The following is a 24,823-nucleotide window of genomic DNA, read 5'->3' on the forward strand; positions in this document are numbered from 1 at the left end:
AAAGCTTTTCGCTTAATAGTATAGTCGTTATTTATAAATTTAATTTTATATTAACTTTTTTTAATACGCTCGGATAAATGCTATAAAGTATTAATTATAATTTGTAATACGGTAAGCGCGATTTGTTTTAAAATATTCCTCCGTTAGCTAGCGAACCGTTACGGGCTTTTATAGGACGTCGCCGGCTTTATAAATATTTTTTACCCGTTAAATAAGGTTTAAAAAGCGGGTTACCTATTCGATTTTTTTTAAATACTTATTTAGGTCGATGCTATAGCAAAATATAGCTATTTTGGCTACGCGAGTAAATTTTGCGGCGGCGTAATTAGATTTATTAGCCTAAGGCAGCCTTAGCTATTTAAAAGCCGCAAAAATATTATTATTATAGCAAAAAGCGTCTATTTATAAAAGGTATATTAGCGGTAGGCCTAATAAAAAGGTAGCCGGAGGTATTATAAGCCTTTAATTTAATTAAAGGATAAACGAGGCAAAATTAAAATAAATGCGTAATTAAAAATTAATAAGCCCGGCGGTATTAAAAAAAGCAATAAAAATAATAAAAATTTAAATATAATTATAATTCCGAAAAAAAAATAAATAAAGCGATTAAAACCTGCTTGGCGTTAAATATCCTTAGGCGTAAAGCGTTAGGTGCTTTTTTAAGTCGCCTTTAGCTATATAATTATATATCGAATAATAAATAAATAAAGCTATATAGTTAATTAGGGTAAAGCAGTTTAGGTTATAAAATGCTATATTTAATACTAAAATATATAATTTACGCAATTATAAATTTTTGGGCTATTATTTTCTAAACTATATTATAACGCTATTTTAATCGCTAAGCTTTTGCGGTTAAGCAAAATATAATATCGTAAAATAATATTAAAAGCGATAAAATAAAAAATTATATAAAAGGGGCTTTTAAAATAGGAAAAATTAATAGGCGAGATTAATCGAAAAAAAAACAAAACTAAATTTATAAACGCGCGTCCCGTTATAGCTTCAAAATATTTATATCTAATAAAAATATATATAAATAATAGAGTAAAAATATATTAGGCTTTAATATTATTAGATTTAGCAGCTTTAGGCTAATAAAGCAGTAAGTAAAATCTTTTATTATTTTTAACTTTTTATCGAATATTAAAAAAATAAATAATAGCTTAACGCATAAAAAACGTTATATAATAAAAATTATTTAATAAAAAAATATTAGGCAGCAAAATAAAATTAAGTATATAAATAAATAAAATATAAGGCTATTTCCGTCCGACCGAAAGCTTTATTTAGGCTTATTTATAGGCTATATCTTTATTTTGCGGTATTTTTATTTTTTTTATTTAGCTTATATGCAAAAATAAAATCCCTAAAGTTAAATCGAATACTATTATTTTATTTATTTACCTTTTATTTTTCCTTTTATTTAAATGCCGGTATTTAATCCGGCCTAAAAAAAAATAAGGTTTTTTCGAATAAGATTATAGCTAAAGCGGCGGGCGCGTTAAAGCGAGATTATTAGTTTTATTTTTTTTTAAAATTATCGTCCCTAAGCTTAAAACCGTTTTTTTCGAATTTATCCGCTAAATCGGCTAAAACTTTTTATATATTAGTTATTTTGTTATTAACCGCGACGAATTAGGTGCTCGCGAAATAATAGTTTTTAAATGCCTAATCGAATTCGGCTTTAAATCGCTTATATTCGCTATAGGCTAATTCGAGCTATTAGCGAGCAATATTAAGGTTAGATTTGTATTTTTTAAAATTTCGGTAAAGTTTATTCGTAATAAATTGCTATATTTTTAAAGCTATTTTTTTTATATTATTTTTTTTATTTTAATCGCTAAAGTTATTCGTCGTAGCCGAGCTGCTAATTTAAGCGGATACGGCGCGATTATTTATTAAACCTATTATATTGCCGGAAAGGCCGTTAAAGGAAGAAATACGCTAATTATTTTAGCGCTATTTATCGCTTACGGCCTAAAGGCTTTTATTTAGCTACTTTTTTATTAGCTTACGGATAATAAGCTCGCCGTTAGCTTAGGGTAACCTATTAAGATTAAAAGTAGGCAAATAATAAAATAAGCTAAATTATATAGCGTTTTTTTAAAAGGTAAATTAAAGTTTATCCGATAAGGAATAATCGCGAGCGTAAAAGGTATTATTAAATGGTAGCGATAAATCTTAAAAAATCCCGGAAAGCTAAAATGCTGCCGCGGGGAATAAAAAAAGTAAAAACGTAAAAAAGCTTTTTTATAAACGATAAACGGAAACGAGGCTTTATTACGGATATTTTTTTTTTAAATAAAAAGTATTATATCGGTAGTATATATTTTATAAATATATTATTTATAATATACCGCGGTCGACGGGTTTTAGTATTAATTTACGTATATTTTAGCGTTGGCCTTAAGCGATATATAAAAATTATTTTTGTTTTTTTATAATTGCTTATAAATCGAAATATTAAAATAAATTTATTAAAAAAGGCAGAATAGCCGTAATAGCTTATAGGGTATTATATACGTAATAATTACTTTTTTTAATTTATTAAAAACTATATAATATATAAGCGTATTCGCTTAATAAGCGCAAAAGGCTATTTATACGAATAAAATTATGCTTTTTTATTATTTTTACGGTTTAAAGTCTTTTTTTAATTTCGATTAAATCGTTTTTAAAACTTTATATTTAATATTGCTTTATTGCTTTAAGCTTTTTATTAATTTAGGCTAAATTATTTACGAGATTTTATATTTAACGTTGTTTTACCGTTTAAAGCCTTATATCGAAATTAAATAAACCGTTTTCGAAATTATATATTAAATATTGCTTTATCGCTTAAAGCTTTATATTAAAATTAATTAAATCGTTTTTAAAATCCTATGCTTAATATCGCTTTAGCGTTTAAAATCGCTTTACCGTTTATAGCTTTTCGTTAATTTAGACTAAATTATTTATAAAATTTTATATTTAATATTATTTTATTATTTAAAGCTTTGCGTCGAAATTAACTAGGTCGTTATAGCGATCCTATGCTTAATATCGCTTTCGCGTTTAAAATTGCTTTACCGTTTATAGCTTTTCGTTAAAATTAATTAAATCGTTTTAAAATAATTAGGTATCGAGTCCGTTATTACCGTTATTGTTCCGGATCCCGCCCTTTTTTTTTTTAGGTGCTTAAGCGTATTTATATTAAGGAGTTTGCGTAATAAATAATATTTAAAATACTTATATAGGCAATCGGAAAAAAATAACTAAATAATAGACTAAAAAAACGAGCTGGAAAAAAATGGAAAAAGAAAATTAAAAAGCGATAGCTTTTTTTTCGTTCGAACGGCCTTATTTATTAAAATAAATAAAATTATAATAAATAAAATAATTAATTAGTTAGTTAAATATTTATATATATTTTTAGGAATAGGGAGAGGTATATATATATATTTTATAATAAAGCATAAAGCCCGAAATAAAAAAGGCCGGGCTTTTATTTTAATATCGTTTACCAAATTTATACTCCCTACGTATTTATTATCGTTTTTTATTGCGTAAAAAAATCTAAAATATTATAATAATATATTTTGCCGAAAATTAGGGGGAAATTACGGGATTATACGTAGGCGACGGATTTAAATATTAGTTTTTATATATATATATTAGCTTTAGCTTTAAAATATAGGTAACCCTTTATATACTTTATTATAATATATTATACTACTTTTAAATATAGTAAATTTATAAAAAATTATTACCGTTTATTTAAAATCGCCCGATATAATAAAAGCGTAAAATATATATTATAATATAATAATAAATTTGCTAATAAGTCCTATATAGCTTATTTTTAATTTTTATAATTTTTTTTACCGGTTTATTTTTTCGTATATTTAATTTAAATAGCGTCGCCTTTTTCGTTTTTAATAAAGGCGTTACGGCGACGTCGCTTATTATTATCGGAACGGGAGATCTGCTTTTTTTTAAAAAGGTTTATAACGTTTTAAATAATCGCTAAAGCATTTTTAAAGCGGGCCGCGCTAGGAATAATTAGGGTGTGCGGCAAATTTAAAAAGCCGCTTAGGACGTGCGCTGGACTAAAAGCGTCGCTTTTAACGCTGCCGGATATTTTAGGTATAATAGTTAAAATTCGATATCGTCGGCTAAAGGTAGGAGACGTTATTTTTTAATCGCCGGATTTTTTAAGCTATAAAATCTTTTTTACGGCTAAAATAGGCGATAAAATTAGCTTTTTTTCGATTTTACGAATAGCGGGGCTCTTTTTAGTGCTTTTAATTATATATATAGGTCGCTATTTTTTTTTTTCCCTAGCGACGCGGGCTTTTTCGTCCGCGATGCTTTTTAATAATACGAAAAGATTTTATTAAAATTAAAAAAATTAAAAAATAGCGGAGCGTATTCGTATATATATATTTATATAGGTTTTAACGTAATTTTTAAGGCTTATTTAATTATTTTATTAGGCGCCTAAGATTTAGTATTTCGTAAACGATATTATCGCAAAAATTTTAACGAGCGTTTAAAAAGTAGTGCCGTTCTGGCGATAATTAAGGCCGTATAAGATTATATTTAGAATTGCCTTTATTTCGTTTAGGGTAATAAAACTCGTTATAAGCTTTAGCATATTTAGCAAAATTAAGGTTTGCTTTATATTTTTTATATTAGTATTTATATAATAGTTAACGGTATACGGAAGCGGGCTCCGAATATAAAGCTGGAAATTATAGTTAGTATTTTATATTTTAGATTTAAAAAAAAGCTTAATATTAATTGCTCGGGAATATATTTTTAATAATTATAAAGCTAAAATGCGTAATTTTTAAAGTAGCAGCAATTTTAAACGCCGGCGTAGCCTTTTAATAGGCAAACGATTACGCGTTTAAAAATATTTAGGCATTAAAAATTAAAATATTTCGGTTATAGCTGGCCTAAATATAGCTTTTAGTATTAAGGAACCGGTTTACGGGAAATAGCAGCTAAGCTGCTAGATTACTGGTACGATTTAGGTTGGATTTAGGATATTCGATTACGTTTATTTTATTATTTATATACGCGTAAAAGGATGCTTTATATAAGTGCTTTTAATGCAAATTACGGATAAAGGTGCTTTCGAGCGTTATTACGTATTTTAGATTTTAAATAAATATTTAAATTTTATAATTTTATATAGGTATATAAATAAAAAGCCCTTTTACTTTAGTTTAAGCCTTTTTTTTGCGGTATATTATTTTTGGTGCTAAGCGGTATCGTTTTTAAAAAGCTTTTAAAAGATTTTTTTAATTTTGTTAAAATAATCGGCTTTTATTATTTAACGCCGTTAAACGCCGTAAATATCGCTTTTTTATTTATTAAACTCGTTTTTTAGCTCGCGGATAAATATAAAAAAGGATAACGTCGAGATTTTTAAAATTAGTATTTCCGGACGGCCTTTATTTCGGCAGTGCTTATTACGGCGGTTTATATTAGGCAAAAAAACGGCGAAAAATTAAATAAATACGCTTAGCGCTTTTAATATTTTAGCTTAGTTTACGTTTTTATTTATTAAAAATCGAGAATTTTATAATAAAGATATAGTTAAGTTCCGCTTATTATAGCGGCGTATACGGCAAAATCCTTTACGCGATTTAGTGCCTCGCGACGTTTTGCTTAATATATTTTTAGCATTTTTTTTAATTAGCCGGATATATTTTAAAATATGCTATATAATACCGCTTTTATGCTTTTTAAGCTATAAGTATAAATGCTCGGGGATTTTATTATCGTTAGCGTAATTTAGTATTTTTTTTTAAGTTTTTTTGCAAAATATAATAACGGTACTAAGGTATTTTATTTAGGTACCTAGCTCGAGCTTAGCCTAATGTATAAAAATGCGTACGATTAATTCCGCCTTATAGGGGCTATTACCGATTTTTTAGATAATTATACCTAAGGGCGCCGTAACGTTTTCGAGCTATCTAACCGTTATAAAAAAGATATTAAAAAAGACGTTAGGGATCTCCGCCTTTTCGGTAATATTAAGCTAGCTTTGCGTTATTTTAGCGAATTAGGAATATAAAGCAAATATTAGGCGATAAATAAAAAATATGCAAAAATATTAAAGGGCTTAAAGGCTTTTAAAACGCGGGCCTAGTGTTTAGGCTTTTTTTATACTATTTTTACCTCGTATTATAAAAATTAGCGTAATACTATTTTTTCGGTTTAATATTAATATATTTAATATTTATTTAAAATTACGACGTTGTTATTTTACGAAGCTAAATTATAATATTATTAGCATTATATAATCCCGGTGTGTTTTAAAATTATATATTTAATTTTTTTATATTATTCGCGGCTACGGGCGCAAAGCTGGCTAGGCCTTAAGTCCGATTACGCGCTATATTAAATAATAAGGTTAGCTAGACCTTTTTGCTCGCTATATATAATAATAATAATTATAATATTTACGATTAAGCTATTAATTAAATATCCGCCTACGCCATATTATAACCATTTATTTTTAGCCTAAAATATAAATACCGCTAGCGGTATTCTTTAACTACGCAAATACCGCTAATAACGCTCCTCGTTTTTACCTTATTTTTTAAATTTGCCTAATTTATTTATTTGGTTATTTTTTGCCCTAAAAGCGAATAGGAGGAATAGCGCGATATTTAGGATAATATGCGTAATTCCGATTTTTTTTAGCCCGGCCCGGCGTATAACTAGCGTAAATGCCTAATAGCTAAAGTGGTAAAGCTAAGGTGGTAACTTATATCGAAAAGCTTTTTAGCGTAATTTGGCTAAAATAAACGATAATAAAAGTAGCAATAATCGCAGGCTAAAGGCGATATAATAGGTTTTAGGGATATTTTTCTTCGTTAAGCCTTTTAATAAATTTAAATATATTTAGCCGACGTATATTATATCGCTTTTATTAATAACGCGGGAGTCTTTCCCCGGGCTTTATGCGGTTTATTATAAATATTATAGGATAATAAGCGCCGGCGTATACTGCTACGCTTTAATATTTTATTTTAATCCCTTTTATCGGCGGATTTACGATTTTTAAGTTAATTAAGCCTAGAAAATGTAAATGTCGTAAACGATTAGATTTTAGTAATACAAATTTTTATCGGCTAGCCGGGCCTAAAAGGGAAAAAGGGAAATAATTTTTTTTATAAAAATAGCATTATATTTAAAATATAGCTTAGGTTTATTAATATACCTAGGTTAATAATTTAGCCGCGATTATATATAAAATTATTTAGGTCGCTTTATAGTGGTTTCGCAATTGCGACTAAAGATATAAAATACCGAGACCAATTAATATAGCTTTAATTAAATGCTTTAACGTAATATTAAGCCTAGCTTTTAATATTGCCGTTAAAAGGTATTTTTTTTAGCCTAATTTGCTATTTGGCCGTAACGCTTTTCGCCTGCCGGATAACGTTTACGTTTAAATAATCTTTGCCGCCTGCCTGATTTTTATTGCTTATATTGATTTTTGCTTTATTTTATGCTTTTAATTTTTTTATAATTTTAATATATTTTATTAAGCTAAGCAGAATTTTAAGCATTTAGCCTGCATTTTAATCGTCGCACGTAAATATATCTTTTAGCATTCCTACCGCCTAAACGTTAAAAAAGCGTTTTATAAGTATTTAATAGCAAAATACCGTCGCGGTATTTCGTAAGGCCAATAAGGACCGAAAATTGCTTATTAATTTCGATAATAATAGGACCTTCCTAAAGGCCTAGCTAATTATTATACGGGGCTTATACGAAATAAAGTTTAAATAGGAGGACCTGGAGCGCCTTTTTAATTTAGCCTTTATTTTTGCCGACGGGAATATAACGTATATAGCTATATACCTTAAGCAGCTAATCGGCGTTAATAAGGCCTTATATAAGGCTAAAAAAGATTATATAATATATATTTTTAAGTTTGCTAAAGGTTATAAAGATTTAAGTACCTTATTATTTATTAAAAACAAAAAAGGCGAGACCGTCGGCCCGGTTTCCGCTAATAATTAGGTAAATTTGCTAAGCTTTTATAAAGGCTTTTATTAACGTTAGGCAGGGCTTTATCGGACCCGGTATAAATAATTAAATTTAGCCGGATAAAATAAGCATAAATTTCCCGTCGCCGGTCCAAAAGCCCGAGGGCGCTTAGGCCGGCTTTAGCGGCGCTTGGTTTTAGGCTACGCCGCGCTAGCCTTTCGATAAAACCGCCGCCGGCTAAGCCAGACAGTTTTTTAGCTTATAAAGCAAAAAAGATAATAAGTTAATCTTTAAAAAAATAATCGAATTTATAATACTTGTTATTAAGCTTATGCCGAAAAAGTTCGACGGAACCAAAAATACCTATTAGGTTGCTTTTATTAAAAAATATAAGCCAGCTATCGCCAATCGCTTAACGGCTATCGATAAGCAAAAAGAGGAGCTTTAGGTTTAATTAGACGAGCTGGGCAGGAATTTTAAGCAGGTTACCGAGGCCTTTAATTAGCTAAAGGTAAATTAGGATAAGCTGGCCGACTTTTTTAATCGCGTAAGATTTAATATTAAAACCTTTTAAAGGCGTAAATTAAATAATAAGCTTAATAAAGTCCTAATTAATATAGCCGAGAGTTAATAAATTAATATAAAGGTGCTTACCTATATAATTTATTAATAACTGCATTATTATTTTCGACTTTTAAGGTAAAAAGTATGCTATAATATATTTTAATGTTATAGCATATTAAAATAAAATAGCTATATAAATAATTATTATTAAATATCGAGTCTCGAATACGATAATATATGTAAACTGCTGGTAAACCAATGCAAGCTAATTATAAGATAGGTGCACGGACGCCGCTAATCCTAATTAGGTTAGCTTTATGCAAGTTCCACCAACTAAAACACTGTCTCTCGAGGAAAACTAGGCAAAATTAGGATAATTTTTCTCCTTATGTTGAACTGTAAGGACCCTTTCCTAGTATACATCTGCCGGCAATAGGAACCCTGACCTGGGTTCAGCGTCATATACCGTTTCTGAAACTTCGCCACAACTTGCCTCTTGTCACAACAAGATTTGCCCAGCAGGCAACAACTCACACAGACCGCTGCTTGACTCATGGTTGAGTTCAGGGCTGCGGCAGGCATGATATTGATCTGGCCTGTGACGGGTTGCTGCAGGCATCCGTTGTTGCAGAGGCCATCGTCTTGGACGCCTTGGATATAGTTTTGTAGTTTTCGCCAAATTGTAAACTTTGTTGGGCATCATTCATCTTTAGACTTGAATATATATCTCTGAAGCCGTGTTGCAATCATTTAAAGTTTAAATATGCTCAGCAGACATTCATGTTCATAAAGAGTCTCAAGGGGATCTGGAAGGAAACACGAAGTAGCGTCATGTCTTCTACGCAAACGCAAAGATCAATAGCAGAAGGGGCATCTTGAAAAGGTTCAGAGAGCAACTAGCAAGAGCAATCTCTGTAATCTATGTCGTGCTTACCACTGCGAAGACCCTCCCGCTGGTCCCACCAAAACACTGTTTTATTTGTGTTTGTCGTGTTTGCCCAAGTCCGAGTTGCCATAATTCCACCTGACTTACCTAGACAAGTTTGAGCATGCAAAGTCTATACCTCATTATTTACCCATCTAACTATACCACACGTGCTCCGCCTGGTGATATTGGTTCTCGCTCTAGGGACACATTACCTACATCACGGGGAACGGGGTAGCTGAATGGACCGCTCCACAGATGGCAGACCACGTCAGCTTACAGCTAGACCCCATACCCTCAGGTTCCCATTCGGGCAGTTAGTTCTCTTACCACACAAGATCGACCAAGAAATCCGACCATCTGGACGATATCATGGTATTATAGACAGCTCATGTTCCTTGTGATGCACCTTGCGTTTGATGTATCTTGAAGTAGCGGCCATACACAACTTACAAAATGTATATCAAATATGTACACCAATATATGAATACAATAGGTCTTAAGGTCACTATCACGCCCCAAACCACAGGCACACCGACAAAAACAAAGAGTTACTCCACACAATTAATATGAAACATGGCAGAGTATGCACACCGAACAATTACTTGCGATAGTTGTTTTGCAGTCAATTCACTCATCGGTCTTCATGGTGGTGTCTATCGCTTGAGAGTCTTTTGCTTGCTGCCCTCGCTTCGTGCTGCCCTTCCTTCCACCAAAAGTCCCTTCTTTTTCCGCACACCGTCCATGTACCTCTTGGCCACATTCTCCTTGTCAGCCAGCTCTCCAAGATCTTCCAAGTCATCCTCGGTAAAGGGCTGCCAGAAGGGATCCTGGTCGAGAATCTCATAACCTGTGAAGATGAGCTGTGGTTGCGCGGCGCCGGATGTGCGCTTCCGCATCTCGTCGGCAAATCCAAACGACTCTGCTACCGGAAGGACCGAAGAGATGGTGAAGAACGGTGTTCCCTCCTTCATTGACTCTGCAATCACTCGACCACGGCGGCGGGTGAGCACATCGTAGACTCGGCCCAAGACCTCAGCTGTTGGTAGGTACCCGATGTTAGTCTCGCACTCACTTGCACAGGGTTACTGGGATCGGATGTCTTCTTCAAACTTACTACTGGCTTGAATCTCGCACGAGTACATGGCGAGCATCAGTCTTGGCGACCAGTCAAGGAAGCCTTGGCGGATGGAGTTTTGTACCGTCTTGATAACCTCACCTGTAAGCCTGCCCAGGCTATCCCTTGCTGAGGTTTCATCCTCCGTAGGAATAATGGTAACGTCCTCAACAATGACAGCAATACCTTGTACAGGCTCGTTGCATAAGGGTCCTTGATTAGTTGCGAGCTGGAAGGCATAACTGATCTTGTCTCGCAGGTGTGCAGCACTCAACTTCTCGCTGACTGCCGGTGCTTCACCGGCGTCTGCGGCTCCAAAGACCTTGGCAAGACAGCCAGCTTGAGTCGCGTCCAGCAGAAGATTAGGTCCTGTTCTCCGGGGACCAAAACCGGCAATCTGATCCACGGTGCCCTTCCACATTTCACGACCCTTGCCTTTCTCAAGAGCTTCCTGCAGTTGTTTTTTCAAATCCTCGACTGAAAGACTCTTTCCTTCAAGAACATCGCTGTCGGCCTCAATCACCACTTGACCCTCTTCTCCATTGTTGGCTTCGTCTTCATCCTGGACGATGTGCTCGGAATAGAGCTTCTTGATTGCTCCTGAATTCTTCAAAAGGAATGTCGTGACGTTTTGAGGCAGTGGCCGAACCCTCAATGTGATGCTCACTTGCTTCGAGTTTGTTACCCCAACGACAGCACCGCGCCCGAGTTCCTTGTTTGCCGGTGGCTTCATCTCCTCGGCCCGGACGGTGGTTTCTCTGTAAGGTACAATGGGTTCGCCTGCCTGGATGTCGCATCGTGCAAATCGCTCCTTGAGATCTGTCAAGCAACGTTCCAGGTGAAGTTCGCCTGCTGTGAGAAGCACATGCTCACCACTGCCGAAGCGTTCATACTCGGCGCAAGGGTCACTCTGGACAAGTAGCTTTAGACCATGGATCATCTTGTCGAGATCGCCAGGCCAAGCAGGCTCCAGAGCCACACGCACAATGGGCTTGCCTGCCATATTGACACCAGCCAGGTTCACTGAGCCTTCTAGCTGACTGCATAGTGTGCCGGACTTGAGAATGTGTCCTTCAAGACCGCCGATGCCAAAAACTACACCAGCTGGCACCGAGTCCAAAGACTCTAAATTGCGGCCCATCAACATGTACAGTGCTGTGACTGTAACCTTTTTCGGTTCGGGAGATGCGTGTGGATTTGCGGGAGTGAATTTTGGTGGCAATACATAAAGCTCATCGCCCACAGAGAGGGTACCAGAATACATTCTTGCGAATCCGATCAAGTGCTCTGGGTCAATCTCTTTTTCCTCTGGCTCTTTGACAATATCGTCAAGAGACACATCCGCTAGGGCTTGTGTCAGGTCGTTTGCATCATTCGCTTCGGCTTGTTGTGCCCTTGCTAATTCTGCACGCTTCTTCCTTGCGAGCTCACGTGCTTCTTCAGGGCTGAGTTGGCCTGCTTTCCGCTTGTTCTGTGGCAACTCGCTCTCTGGTATCGATACCATCTTACTGACGTAAGCCACGACGGGGTCCGACTTCGCCGTCTTGAATTGAATCATTGCCTCCTTGATGTTACTGTCGATGTGACTTGACCCAGGCGAGTCCTCAAGGAGCTCTGGGAGGCGCTCAGCTTGTGCCACTCTGGGTGAAGGCAAGGATTCTATGACAGATACCAACAAAGCTGTTGATAGTGGTAGCCAGGACGCAAATACAGCGTTCTGTAGTAAGCGGGGGTCCCTTGAGCGTGCGATATGGGGAGGCACGGTAATGTTGAGAGACTTTGTGATCTTCTCCAGCAGTGCTGGATCACTACAGCGCAGTCAGTGCATTTATCCTCGTTGGTGATGGAGGTGTAATTACCCTTTTCCATTGTCACCACCCGTGGTGGCGGCGTATACAGCCCAGACCTGCTCTAGCACGAGTTGAACGAACATGGGCTTGAGATTCCGACCTTTGAGATGCTTGCGACCGAGAACCTTCTTCGTCTTGGGATCTAAATAGAAATCACCCCACAAGACCTTTTCCATGATGTTTCTCTTGATCCCGAGCTTCTTCTCATACAAGCTGGCGAACTGGCGAACGGTAAAAGCCCAGCCGTCGATAGCGCTGCTGAAGATGACGTTATTCTTCTCCGGGGCAAAGTAGATCTCCTCGTCATCCCGCTCCTGGAATTGCAGCTCGTCGCTTTCTGTTACTTGACTAGCGAGCTCAGCCTCCTTGGCCGCGGCAGCGGCTACTCTTTGGTCCATCTGCTCGCGCCAGTTGAGATCCTCCTCCATGCGCTCTCCTTGGAAGAAACTTCCCAAGACTGCATTCACCTGCTCCAGAAGTTTGCTCAGGTGTATGTATGCCTCGCCCGGCGTCATCTTTAATTCCGTCACCAGTCGGTCCATCTTGTTGATCACCAATAGAGGCTTAAGCTTTTCTTCCCAGCTTTGACGGAGCACCGTGACGGTCTGACTGCATACACCCTCAACTGCATCGACCAGGACGATAGCACCGTCACACAATCTGGACGCCGTAGAGACCTCACTGCTGAAGTCAATGTGGCCAGGTGAATCTATTAGGTTAATGAGGTACTCCTTGGGTACTGGCGCAGCGTCTGGCGCGGATCTCCTGAGCATGGAAAAGTAAAGCGAAATGGCCGAGGATTCCATGGTGATACCTCTCAGTTGTTCATCCGGTCTTGAATCCAAGTACCGAATCTTGCCGGCCATTTTGGGTGAGATGATGCCATTTGTGGCAATCAATGCATCGGTCAGTGATGTTTTACCATGATCAACGTGAGCCAGAATACAGATCTGAGAAGATGTCAGTCTCAGCAAGAAGACGAGAAGTGATTGGGTTTTGTTTTACGTTGCGAACATCGTCCGACTTGGACTGAAGCCCTACGAGCTTCTCTGGGCTGACAACAGGCATTATGAAGATGTCTGCAGGCTCGTGACCTAGCGAGGGTTTGGTGATTACAATTCACCGCGCGGGTTTCCTCAGTTGGTTGCAAACAGGCCCAACTAGATCAGACACCTCGAGGCGCCAGCAAATTGACGATGGCAAGTTTTTCCCTAAGAAACCTCGAGGGAAAGAATGACGATGCAGCACCTTACAAGGAGCAATGAAATGGCGAGGAAGGCTGCAGCTTCAAGTACTTCTTGAGATCATAAAAATAATATAGTATCTGAAAGGGTCTGTCGATTGCCTCGACTACTACAAATCTCGTCTGTCCGGTGACTAATACAGAACGCCTCCTTCTAGCTATGGCAACTTTTCCAAACCCGCAGTTGGGCACTTTGGGTGACGTTTGCCCCACCAAGAGAGCTACTTCAGGTGGTTCCTTACACTATGGCTCAGAGTGATGCACCACTACATGATCACCATGAAACAGTATTGCTATACTGGATATCTTGGATGAGACAGCATTCATTGCACAACAGTGGGAGTTTCTGTACATTTGACCAACTCAAGAGCTTAATTGTGCATCATCTGCGTGATTAGAAACCTCGCCAATCCATGGACAATTGCTGCATCGTCGTGAGTCCTCGGTAACGAGTGACGTGAGTTGCCAACGATAGAGGCAGATAACAAAAAAAAAAAAAAAGAGACGTCAAGCTAAACGCGGGGCAATCACCCCGCTCCAAGCGTCAAGCGCGCCCAGGTTCTCAACCCATGGCGGAAGCGTCGCGCTCTTCGGGGGCATTCATTTACTGAGGGGCCACAAAACCCTAACTTTTAAGTCCGCCAAAACTTCGGCTGACTCAGTCGTTCCCGCTGTGCCTGCGCCCAGCCGCAAATTTCAGTATTGTCGTGAGAGCGCCCGCAGCCCCTCGCGAAAAATATCGACAGCGGGGCCCGTGGAAGCAACCCGACGAACCGTCTACCGCTCAAACCCATCACGAAAATCCGAACCCGCCACCATGAGCGCCTTCCAGAACGGCGAGCGGCCCATCCGCTCCATGGAGGACGACAGCGACGTTGAGGAGGAAGCCCTGGTCAACGACTACAAGGAGCAGGTCCAGTACGAGGATGGCATGGGCGAGGAGCTGGAGCGCGTCAGCTCCCTAACCATGGCCCAGCAGGCCGATGATATTCAGTCGAGACTCGTCGCCGCTGCCCAGCCTTTGGACTTCTCTGCCCCTCTCGAGGTCAAGTTCCAGAGCTACGACTCCTACTGCAACCTCTTCCACTTCATTTTGAACTCTGAGGGTCCCGTCGACCTGGAGCCCCCGTCCGTGAGTGGCCCGCGCGCGCATTGACCGCTCTACTCTTGAATTAGAAAGAAAAAAACACAATATACTGATACCTTGATGTGATATATTAGTACTACTGGGCTTGGGATGTTATCGATGAGTTTATCTACCAGTTCAACTCGTTCTCGTCGTACAGAATGAGATTGGCTCGCCAGCCGCGAGACAATGAAGAGGAGCGCCAGATTCTCAAGGAGAACCCCAACACCTGGGGATGCTACAGTGTCTTGAACGTGCTCTACTCTCTGATCCAGCGATCGCAGATTGTCGAGCAGTTGGCTGCCATGAAGCGCAACGAGGACCCCAAGGCCGTCGCTGGAGAGTACGGTGACAAGAACCTTTATAAGATGCTGGGATACTTCTCCATCATCGGTCTCCTACGCGTCCACTGTCTTCTGGGAGACTTCAGCCTGGCCCTCAAGACTCTTGACGACATTGAGTTGAACAAGAAGGCCATGTTTGCACGCGTCATGGCTGCACACTTCACAACCTACTACTACGTGGGTTTCTCCTACATGATGATGCACCGTTACGCCGATGCCATCCGCATGTTCAGCCACATTCTCGTCTACGTCTCGAGAACCAAGAATTTCCAGAAGAACGCCCAGTACGACTCGATCACCAAGAAGAACGACCAGATGTACGCACTGATTGCCATCTGTGTTGCGTTCCACCCTACTCGTCTGGACGACACCATCCACACTGCTCTCCGTGAGAAGTATGGTGACCAGCTTCTCAAGCTGCAGCGCGGTGGCCCCGAATCGCTCCCCATCTTTGAGGAGCTGTTCAGGACTGCCTGCCCCAAGTTCATCTCCCCCGTTCCCCCGGATTTCGAGAACCCCGAGGCCAACGTCGACCCCGTTGAGCACCACCTGTCCATCTTCATGGACGAGGTCAAGACCAACATGTGGAACCCGACCGTTCGCTCCTACCTCCGCCTGTACACGACTATGGACCTGAAGAAGCTTGCAGGCTTCCTCGAGGTCGAGCCCGAGGAGCTTCGTTCGTACCTGTTGGTCAACAAGCAGCGAACCAAGCAGCTGCGCTGGGCAGACCAGGGTCTTCTGGATGGTGAATGGGTCAATGTTAGCGATCTCGACTATGCCCTGCAAGGAGTACGTGACCATTTTCTTTTCCCTCCCTTTTTTCCATGTCCCCAAGCTTTCCTTGTATTACGGTCAAGCTTTTTCTTGTGTCAAGCAATACTAACGGCAAACTGCAGGACCTGATTCACATTTCTGAGGCCAAGGTGGGACGCAAGTTGGTGGATTGGTACCTGCGAAACCTGTCGAGGACGTACAACTGAATTAGTTGACCAGCGAGCGTCGATTCATGATCAGATCAGGCTTTCGGAGCCGATTTCTGCCGGACTGGGGAGGCGGCCAAAGAGCAAGGGATGTTTACTGCAATCTGATGTACTCGACACAGATGGGCACGGCAGCAAAGGGGTATCTCTTTTTCTCTGTTTGCATTGCAAAGGCGTCAAGGGAAATTGAAAGGGCTGGACGATGGAGGAATGATCCAGCAAAAAACTATTGACCGCAAAAAGATCACGTCAGGGTCATTCATGTCATTGTCATGGTCATGGTCATAACGAGAAATAGATTCTACGAATACAGTAGAGAGATGATAATCAGAAACACTTCGATCAAATACCATCATAGCTATACACCTGGAACGGTGGTTTCTCTCCGTCCCATGGAACACCACGTTGGTGATAGAACATATGACGAACAACATTGTCCCAGAGTGACGCATTATCAAAGCCAGTGGTACGACTAAGACGGGAGTCGTGGCATGATGATTCGGCCTTTCTTGAAGGATAACGTCTCGTGTCCATATTTGTGTTATTGCAAGGGTCGACGGTACCTCTAGTTGCTTGTAGGTGTGCATCTATACCGAGATTGATCTTGGCCTGCCGTCAATATTCGAACTTTCGCCAACCTCATACTGCTTGATCAGCTCAATTTGTAGCTAGAACGTGTAGGCTGTCGAATGTCAAAATCGGCCGCATCTGGTAAGAAGGATATGTTTCCTGATGCTACAGCCAAGATTTAGATCCCGCCTTGTTGCATACCATTATTCGGTGGGCCAAGTATGCTACAATTGGTATCCCGTAGGCGGAGAACGGCTGTCGCAAAGGCGCCACGCGCTCGACTCTTTCGCCAATTCCTTGGTCTTAGTTGACTGTGCAGTCTCTCATACCTACCCAAGGGGCTTCCATGAATGGACAAGGCATAGGAGCAGCCTCCACAGACTGCCGATGCGGCCGACGAATGCCAAGTCCCCATCATGCATGCACACAGAGTCAAAATTCGTACGTGAAAGGGGATATACGTAGCCACGTCTCGTGCAGATACTCTGCAAGTATACCGAGGAAGGATACAGTCCCGGGGAGGCCTCCAGAGCTTCTCAGGTGTCATAACATGAGAGAGAGAGGAGAGAGAGAGAGAGGAAGGGGGGGGGAGAGGGTCAGCAGTCGCAACAACACGATCATACATTCAGTAGTCAGGATCCAATCGCTGTAGACTTGAATTGAAAGCCCGGTGAGGGTGATTGCAAAGAGCAGAACAGATAGATGTTGAGATACGACCCGAGTTAGCCGGCAACAGGACAACTCGGTAACGGTTACGGCTCGCGATTGCCGGGCCATTACGGTCGTTAATAACTAAGCTCCATGCTTGTGCGTTTTTGTCATACCATTTCAAGAGCCGAAGTGCAGCATATGGACGCCACTTGGCGTGGGAAGTCCTGGCCAGCACGGAACTCGGAACTGACCCTGAATGATTATAGACGGGACACTATACTATTCCAAGGATGATAGTCATTCAAATCATCTTTGTATCTTGGTTGTTCTGCACGGGTTGTGACCAACATAAATGTAATATAGAAAAAGGCGGCCAGAAGTCGTCCGCACCTTGGCGTGTGGTCCATTTCCACTACAGACTGCCTACCGACTAAAACGTAAGTGGGTGGAGGGCGCGGCTCTACCCGCGAAAAGCCCGTGTCGTCATATCCTTGAAGCCAGGCAACCAGGGAGGCGCCGTCGGCCATTAGGTATGGATTAGTGCCTTTAGAGTGAGTCGCGTGGTTCTGTTCTAATAAATGCTTGTTGAATAGGGAGGCATGTACTTGGTAACGTCAAACGTCTTTTTTCTGTTTGTGCAGGTGGCTTGGCTTAGCTGTCCCAGCCTACGGCACTGGGGATATCACATTAGGGCATGAACTCAACGCTCGGGTGCCACGAGAGAAAGTGAGAGAGAAAAGGCTTGATCGCATCTTACAGTGTCCACACAAGCTGCCTGCCAGTCTGCCTATCTGTCACGCAGGAAACTTCCCAACTCACCGTGCTTGCTGGACAAGCTCCCCCAAGGATGCAGTTCAATGACTTGGCCACGTCCCGCCAAGCTCGCCAAGGAGCCCCAAAACTGCGTATCCCCGAGGGTGTCTGCTCATGTGTTGCTGATGGTGTTGGAAACTTGGCTGCATTTGCTCTCCCCCAGGTTTTGACTATCTCTTGGGTGTTTGTTTGGTGAGCTTGGCACCTGGATTTCTAATCTGATTCGCCTCTGTGATAATTTCCGGCATGGCCAGAGCAATGACATTATCTCATGGGCGTACAGTTGCCTCCGACGGTGGTTTATATGGTAAAGCGGCGCAAAAAAAAAAAAAAAAAAAAAAGGAGTAGGTAATCATAACATGGTTGGGCTGAAATAATCGAAGCCGTGTTCCCCATACCCAACTACATTACGAATAGTACACGGGTACCTGGACAGCACAACAGTCTAATGGGGGTTTGTGGCCATGGAATCCGTTGATGGTGCGCGACAAGATACATACAGCATCTCAAGTTCACGTCGTCGTAGGCCAGAGCCTAGATCTGACATGGGTGATGATGGGCGATTTCCATTTGAGCGATTCGTGGCGTATTGATAGATGCGGTGAAAAAGAACCAAGACAAACTCAAGGGGGAAAGCGACTTGAATGAGAAAGAAGGAAAAGGGAAAGAAAAGTACCTAGAGTACGGCAATGTACCTGGTAAATGCTCATAGGTCCAGTCTGAAGCTTGGCTTGGGCAGCCCCATCCCAGCTCGAGCGCGCCAGCTTCTACTAGCTTCTTGGCTGGTTTCTGACTTCCCTTTGACAATCCAGACCAGAGCATCCATCCTATTAATCCCCATTGAAATGCCATTCCCCGGATGCCCACCCGAAAAGAGAGTTCTTTCTTCAAGATGTGAACCCTTTTTTTCGATTCCCCCCCTTCACTCCGCCCTTCCCATCTACCGTTTCTTCTACAATTACCTGACTTTCTTACAAGTCGGTTAGAAGATACTGAGCCCATATTTGGCCGTGCCGTCCCCCAAAATCGCAACATCTCGAATAACTGTGCTACGGACCTTGCGCCCGTCCTGATTTATCTGTGACTCGAAGCTTGTCTCGCGACAAGGTACTTAAGGTTTACTTTTACTGCCAGCTGCCACAGTACATCAAAGACATTATCTTGAGCCTCTTGGGACGCAACAAACACCTGTTACATCATTTCATACTCCCGGCTTGCGAAGAAGAGACTGTGTACTTGAGACGTTCCATCCTTAACAGTAGATACATCGAAATATATCTTCGTCATCGCATCGCATCCCAATCGCCCCATCAAGCAAAGCCTTCTCCTCCAGGCTGCAGATTCGTGCGACTTGTTCAGAACGTGGCCAACTCGACGCATCTGACTGGATCGCCCGTTTTTTCAATAAGACAAGAGAACGTCACATTTGCTCTTCCGCCGCGATTTGAGACACACACACACACACACACACACACACACACACACATCTGTCGGCATCTTGCAGAATCTGGAGTTTCTTGTCACCAGTTTGAACAGCATTAACAGGCAGAAATTCGACAATCCAACGCTTGCAAAGCCAAGACGACACCCACATAAATTTTTGGTACTTACGCAACTGCCCCTCCGCCGACCGTTACCCTACCTCATATTTTTTTGAACCTTAAAACGATCAACTGCATCAGACTCTCCGTACCTGGACGACGCATCGAACGACGAACGCCAGATATTTCTGCATTCGCGCCCCAAGCCAGCGAACCTCATCTGCCGTCTCGGTCGGCAGCTTCTGGCTCGATTGCGAGCTCCTCGATATCTATCCCTACCAGATGTTGGACATTACGAAACTGCCTCCTCCGCCCTCTCCCTGAGGCAACGTGAGTCAGGTATCGAGCATTCGTGTCATTGTTTACTTTTTTATCGCGGAAACCGAACAAGAAAAATACCACTTTTATTTCTAAACAACACAAATCTCGGCAATCATGGCTGCAAGCAAGGCATCTCTGCCGGGAACGCCCGACAGCTCTGTCTCGCCAAGATCCCAGGCCTCGCCGAAGCAGGAAGGATATTTTCCCGCAGGCCAGAAGCAGGCGACTTCCACTGGCCGTGACGGGCCAAAGCTGCCCTTGCGTACAACACACGGCGCCAGAATTGTCCCCGTCACTGCGGGCGAGAAGTTCCCGGACCTCTTGGACAGGGCTAAGGACTATGAACCTGCAAACGATAGCGACGCGAGCGCGACGACGCCCGGTGATACTGCTCCTAGCCCGGGCAGTATCAGCGAGCCGCCGTCCAGGAAGGCGTCAATCTCCTCCATCTCGTTCCGCCAGCCTTCTAATCCATTGCTGCCGCAAGGTGTTAAGAAGAAGCCTCTGGATGCTAGCAGACGAAGGGCTGCATCTCCTCCACATCGCAGGTGAGTTGCAAAGCAAAGTTCCGTTGGTTTTTTTTTTCTTCTTCCTTTAATGTCACTCTTTGAAGGGAGCAACCCCATGCTACCGTTCATACTTCCCCAACTACGTCACTCAATGGTTCTACAGCCCACGATCTTCAAGCTGTCTTACACAGCGCACACAGAAGTCACCGTGAGGCTCCGTCTTCCCCCCCTCCCTCCTTATACGATCCTCAAGCGAGGTTGGCTGCATTGGACCATGGTCGCGTGGCATGATACGAACAAGATCAGTTGCAACCTACCCCAGAGATGCATCGCGGGCCGCTGCGGCCTCGAGTCTGAGAACAGGAAAGCCCGCCAGGTTATTCTGGGGCCCTCATGTCGTTCCAAGCTGTTCTGGGGGGCAGATCGCGTGAGGGGCTATCACATGCTCTGTCTAATTCGCTCCAGCGCCCAATTTTTTTTTTCTTTCTCCCTCCCTCCCTCCCAGCAGGCAGGGTCCTGGTGTGTGAGTGGATCGTAACGCTTGCTTGAGCCGCCGACTTTCACATCATGTCTGTATTTGCACAACATAGGGAAAGTGTCCCGCCAGCCGCCAGTGAACCCAATACAGACGAGCCCGCTGACCATCCTCGTCCTTTGCCGTGGAGGGTTCAGTGTCGGCGTTAAGTCTTTGCCAAGCTGGGTTACCTCCCTTCCCGATATACTACCTGTACCTATGAACCCTCCTAACCTAGGTACGAGCGCAATTACAACGCACGTGTAGTGATAGTAGCTATCGCTCAGTTCACCAAAAGCATTTCCCCGCCGTCCTAGCCAAAACCCCACCCCAACTGAGTCAGAGCCGTCAAAGAGGCCCGAGGGGTCTTCCTTACGCTGCCTACCCACCTGGAAGACAGTAGCTCCATCTTGGCCCATGGCGCAGCTGGGCAGGGAGTTGGAGAAACGGGGATCATTATCCCTTCATTGTCGTCATGCGATTTTGACTTCATCTCATTCCTCACCTCCAATATCGCGCAACCGTCTCTTTTCCCTGACACCAGTCGTGTTCTATTGCTATCGCTTCATTATCTCTATATTTTATACCCCTCATTGAGCTTGCGCAACCCGCCTTGACTCTCAGCCACATCGACCAAGCCGCCGCCCAGTTTTGATTCATGGCTACAGAAACGCTGACCCGGTCCCGTGAGCAACACAGGTTTCAGTCGCATGTCGCATTCGACAATATCCCTCTGGGCGAATCAACCGACTACAACCCGATTGCGTTTACACTGAATGCCAAGCACGATGGATATCAATCTAGTAGAAGGAGTCGCACATTCATGGTGGGAGTCGACGACAATACCTACTCGGATCATGCGTTACAATGGCTCCTAGACGAGTTGGTGGACGATGGTGATGAGGTCGTGTGTGTGCGGGTGATTGAAACCGCGATGCGACTGACAAACACCGCATACCAGGAGGCTGCGCAAAAGTTGATGGCCGGCGTTCAAGCAAAGAACAAGAAGAACCTGGCTATATCACTGGTGTTGGAATACGCTGTGGGTAAACTACACAATACCTTCCAGCATTTGGTAAGCGAGCCACTTGGCAATTTCTATTCTGAGATGGTAAAGCAATAATGAGAATCGCTAACACTTCCAATCACAGATCAAGATCTACCAGCCATCGATGCTTATAGTCGGCACAAAAGGGCGCAGTCTTGACAGCGTCTCGAATGCTTTCTTCAACAGGAGCTCATTCTCCAAGTACTGCCTTCAGTACTCGCCAGTGCCCGTTGTTGTCGTGCGTCCTACTGAGAAGCGCGAGAAGAAGCGGCTTAAGCGCGCCCAAGATCCTGCTCGCCAGAGTTATCTGCAGATGCTCCCTGGTCAGAAGCACGAAGCCGATAGCGAGAACAGTAGTATCTATGAGCTGGAACCCAACCTCAGTGCCGCCGAAGAAGCCCACCGGGTAGCTGTGGCCAATGGCCTTCCAGCTAAATACGACCCGACTCTCAAACCTCTAGATACAGATGCAATCCTTCGTCATGCAAGCCGATCCCGCCGCTCGCTTGCGATGGAGCCTCCGACTGCAGAGGCCGTGGCATTGGCAGAGAGCGGTAGGTTGCCCGCAGAGCCGGACATGAATGGTGATGATACGGAATCCGACGAGGACGACGACGAGTTTGAAGTTACGACGGGCGAGCAGGCGCTGAAGAAGGAGCGTCTGCACAAGATGGAGTCCAATGAAGGAGCCGTACTTAAGGAGATGATTCAACGAAAGCCAAGCGATGAGTCGATCGAGGAGGAGTCTGATGAGGGTGATGGTGGTGCCAAGACAGCCACACAATAACACAAAGCTTCGCCGCGATGCGAGCCGAGGCTATGAGGCACAGTCACAATAGCTGACCGTCCTCGCGCGTATACACATTCCTGTGGCATTCTGTTTGGCCAGGTTTCAAGCTCTCGAAACGTCGTCATCGTTCGACATCATTAGCGGGTTGGGGACCATTGCAGACAAGCGAATTCTTTTGTTTTTCGGTATTGATGATACAAGGTCTGGCGTCTATCAGTGGAGTTGGTCGTCTGTACTTGACTTGATTTCGAGGCATGCAAGTCTCTACTCTATCACAAGCTACAAATAAACATGCGAGGTAATCCCTCAGTGTAATCATGAGAACCAACCTCGAGTCTTGACTCGATTTCCACTAATGCAGAGTCATAATCATATAGGCTTTATAGTACCTATATGCCGCTCAGCTTTCATGTGCTTGACACGAATCTTCTGCCCTTGATTTGTGCACATGTTCACGACAATCTGTAGATGGTGTCTTGCTTGCCAGCGATAAATAGAGGCTGAAATTGGGTAACGGCCTTGCAACTATCATTATCATATCTCTGCGGTAGAGAGCTTGGGGCTATGTTCATATATCTCCCTTGATACTCGCTTTGCCATGACTAGGCGAGATCAGTACTGCAACAATGATATTGCTCCAGGGTGGGTAAGTATCAAGCACAAAAGGCCTTCCAGGCAACCTTGTCCCGCATGACTTGGGTACTCAGGGCTTATTCTCGCGTTGTCGTTCTTTGGAGCTGGGCTACAGCAGCCACCACAATCGCTAGCAGGCCATCGGCGGTGCGCCGCAAACTTGTCGGATCTGATTCTCCGGGCACATGGCAGAACAAGACGTTGGGCTTTAGGTTCAGCACGTAGCGGTTCGCCAGGCTCTCGTAGTTGATGAAGCCGCACAAATAAGGCCCGCCCTCAGCATGGGGCCGGATCTCAATGGGCTTGTTTGTCGTTGATACGGTTTTGCCATTGTCCATTCCCTGCACGTGGGAGGAGGAGGAAGAAAACGTGTCCGATGCGTTCCCAGCATCAACATTACCGGGCCTGCTGCTGCTGCTGCCGCCGCTGCCGAAACGGTACAGGGTGTCCAAGAGGGCCGTGGCCCCCTCGCACACGCCGTCGACGTTGAAGGACGGGTGCAGGCCCAGCGGGACGCGGCCGGCCCACGGGCTGGGCCCGACGTCGCGAATCGTCTGGCCGGCGTCGTCGGGAATCGTGTAGTAGGCGTCCCGGTCCCACAGCGCCCACCAGCTGCTGCTCATGCCCTGGCCGTACGCGGCGCGCTCGACCGTGACCCAGGTCCACCCCCGCGCCTCGCCGAGGTGGATGAAGAGGTCCACGTCGTCGTCGGCGGCGGCGTGGCGGGCGTGCAGGTCCCGGCAAAAGGCGCGCACGTGGCCGTACTCGGTCTTGACGGGCTCGGGCAGCGTGGTGATGTGGATGCGCGCCGCCGAAGGGTTCCGTGGCGTGTTGGGTTCTAGAGTCTTGGGCAGCACGGTTGTTACCACATGGGATGTGTTGGGGTTGATTCTACCACCGCGACCATCTGGGTAGGGCTGTTGTTTATCAGCGAAAGCTTGAGCATTCCATCCGTCATGATATACGAATTGCATGGGGATGGTTTAGTGTAGTCAACGACTCACGCCCATGCCGGTGATAAGGACATTGATGTCTCTGGTTTTGGTCATATTGCCAACTTCTCTCTCTTCTTCGTCTCTGTTTATTCAGGATCGTACGGAGTGGTGTTGTATACAATAGTTCTAGTTTTGGTTCCTGCTTGCGGCAACATTAAATCACAAGATGGAGTTGTGCCTAAGATCATATGTCTATGATGGTACAAATCGACCTAGCTGTGCCGCAGGAGATGCTGATGTATTTGCCACCCGCTACCAAACCGTCAGATCCTGCCGTTTCCGGGTCGT

General features: G+C 43.1%; 5 protein-coding genes across 5 annotated transcripts; 3 read left to right on the forward strand and 2 right to left on the reverse strand.

The window, feature by feature from the left end:
* Positions 1–10,143: 10,143 nt before the first annotated feature.
* Positions 10,144–13,522, reverse strand: PFICI_05549 (uncharacterized protein; the record flags this gene model as incomplete). The annotated part of the gene is made up of 4 exons (XM_007834130.1): positions 10,144–10,526; positions 10,605–12,412; positions 12,464–13,404; positions 13,460–13,522. 4 exons carry the CDS (start codon positions 13,520–13,522, stop codon positions 10,144–10,146), a joined length of 3,195 nt encoding a protein of 1,064 aa, XP_007832321.1.
* A 992-nt stretch (positions 13,523–14,514) lies between these two features.
* PFICI_05550 (Eukaryotic translation initiation factor 3 subunit L) lies at positions 14,515–16,150 on the forward strand (the record flags this gene model as incomplete). Its single annotated transcript, XM_007834131.1, has 3 exons — positions 14,515–14,829; positions 14,919–15,959; positions 16,067–16,150. 3 exons carry the CDS (start codon positions 14,515–14,517, stop codon positions 16,148–16,150), a joined length of 1,440 nt encoding a protein of 479 aa, XP_007832322.1.
* Positions 16,151–20,160: 4,010 nt separating this feature from the next.
* On the forward strand, positions 20,161–20,598 carry PFICI_05551 (uncharacterized protein; the record flags this gene model as incomplete). Its single annotated transcript, XM_007834132.1, has 1 exon — positions 20,161–20,598. One exon carries the CDS (start codon positions 20,161–20,163, stop codon positions 20,596–20,598), a length of 438 nt encoding a protein of 145 aa, XP_007832323.1.
* A 1,129-nt stretch (positions 20,599–21,727) lies between these two features.
* On the forward strand, positions 21,728–22,904 carry PFICI_05552 (uncharacterized protein; the record flags this gene model as incomplete). The annotated part of the gene is made up of 2 exons (XM_007834133.1): positions 21,728–22,144; positions 22,221–22,904. The coding sequence occupies 2 exons, from the start codon at positions 21,728–21,730 to the stop codon at positions 22,902–22,904; spliced, it is 1,101 nt and encodes a 366-aa protein (XP_007832324.1).
* Positions 22,905–23,617: 713 nt separating this feature from the next.
* PFICI_05553 (uncharacterized protein) lies at positions 23,618–24,589 on the reverse strand (the record flags this gene model as incomplete). Its single annotated transcript, XM_007834134.1, has 2 exons — positions 23,618–24,457; positions 24,545–24,589. 2 exons carry the CDS (start codon positions 24,587–24,589, stop codon positions 23,618–23,620), a joined length of 885 nt encoding a protein of 294 aa, XP_007832325.1.
* Positions 24,590–24,823: the final 234 nt, after the last annotated feature.

Source organism: Pestalotiopsis fici (assembly GCF_000516985.1).
Source record: "Pestalotiopsis fici W106-1 unplaced genomic scaffold PFICI_Scf_3, whole genome shotgun sequence".
In the NCBI taxonomy this organism is placed as follows: Eukaryota; Fungi; Ascomycota; class Sordariomycetes; order Amphisphaeriales; family Sporocadaceae; genus Pestalotiopsis; species Pestalotiopsis fici.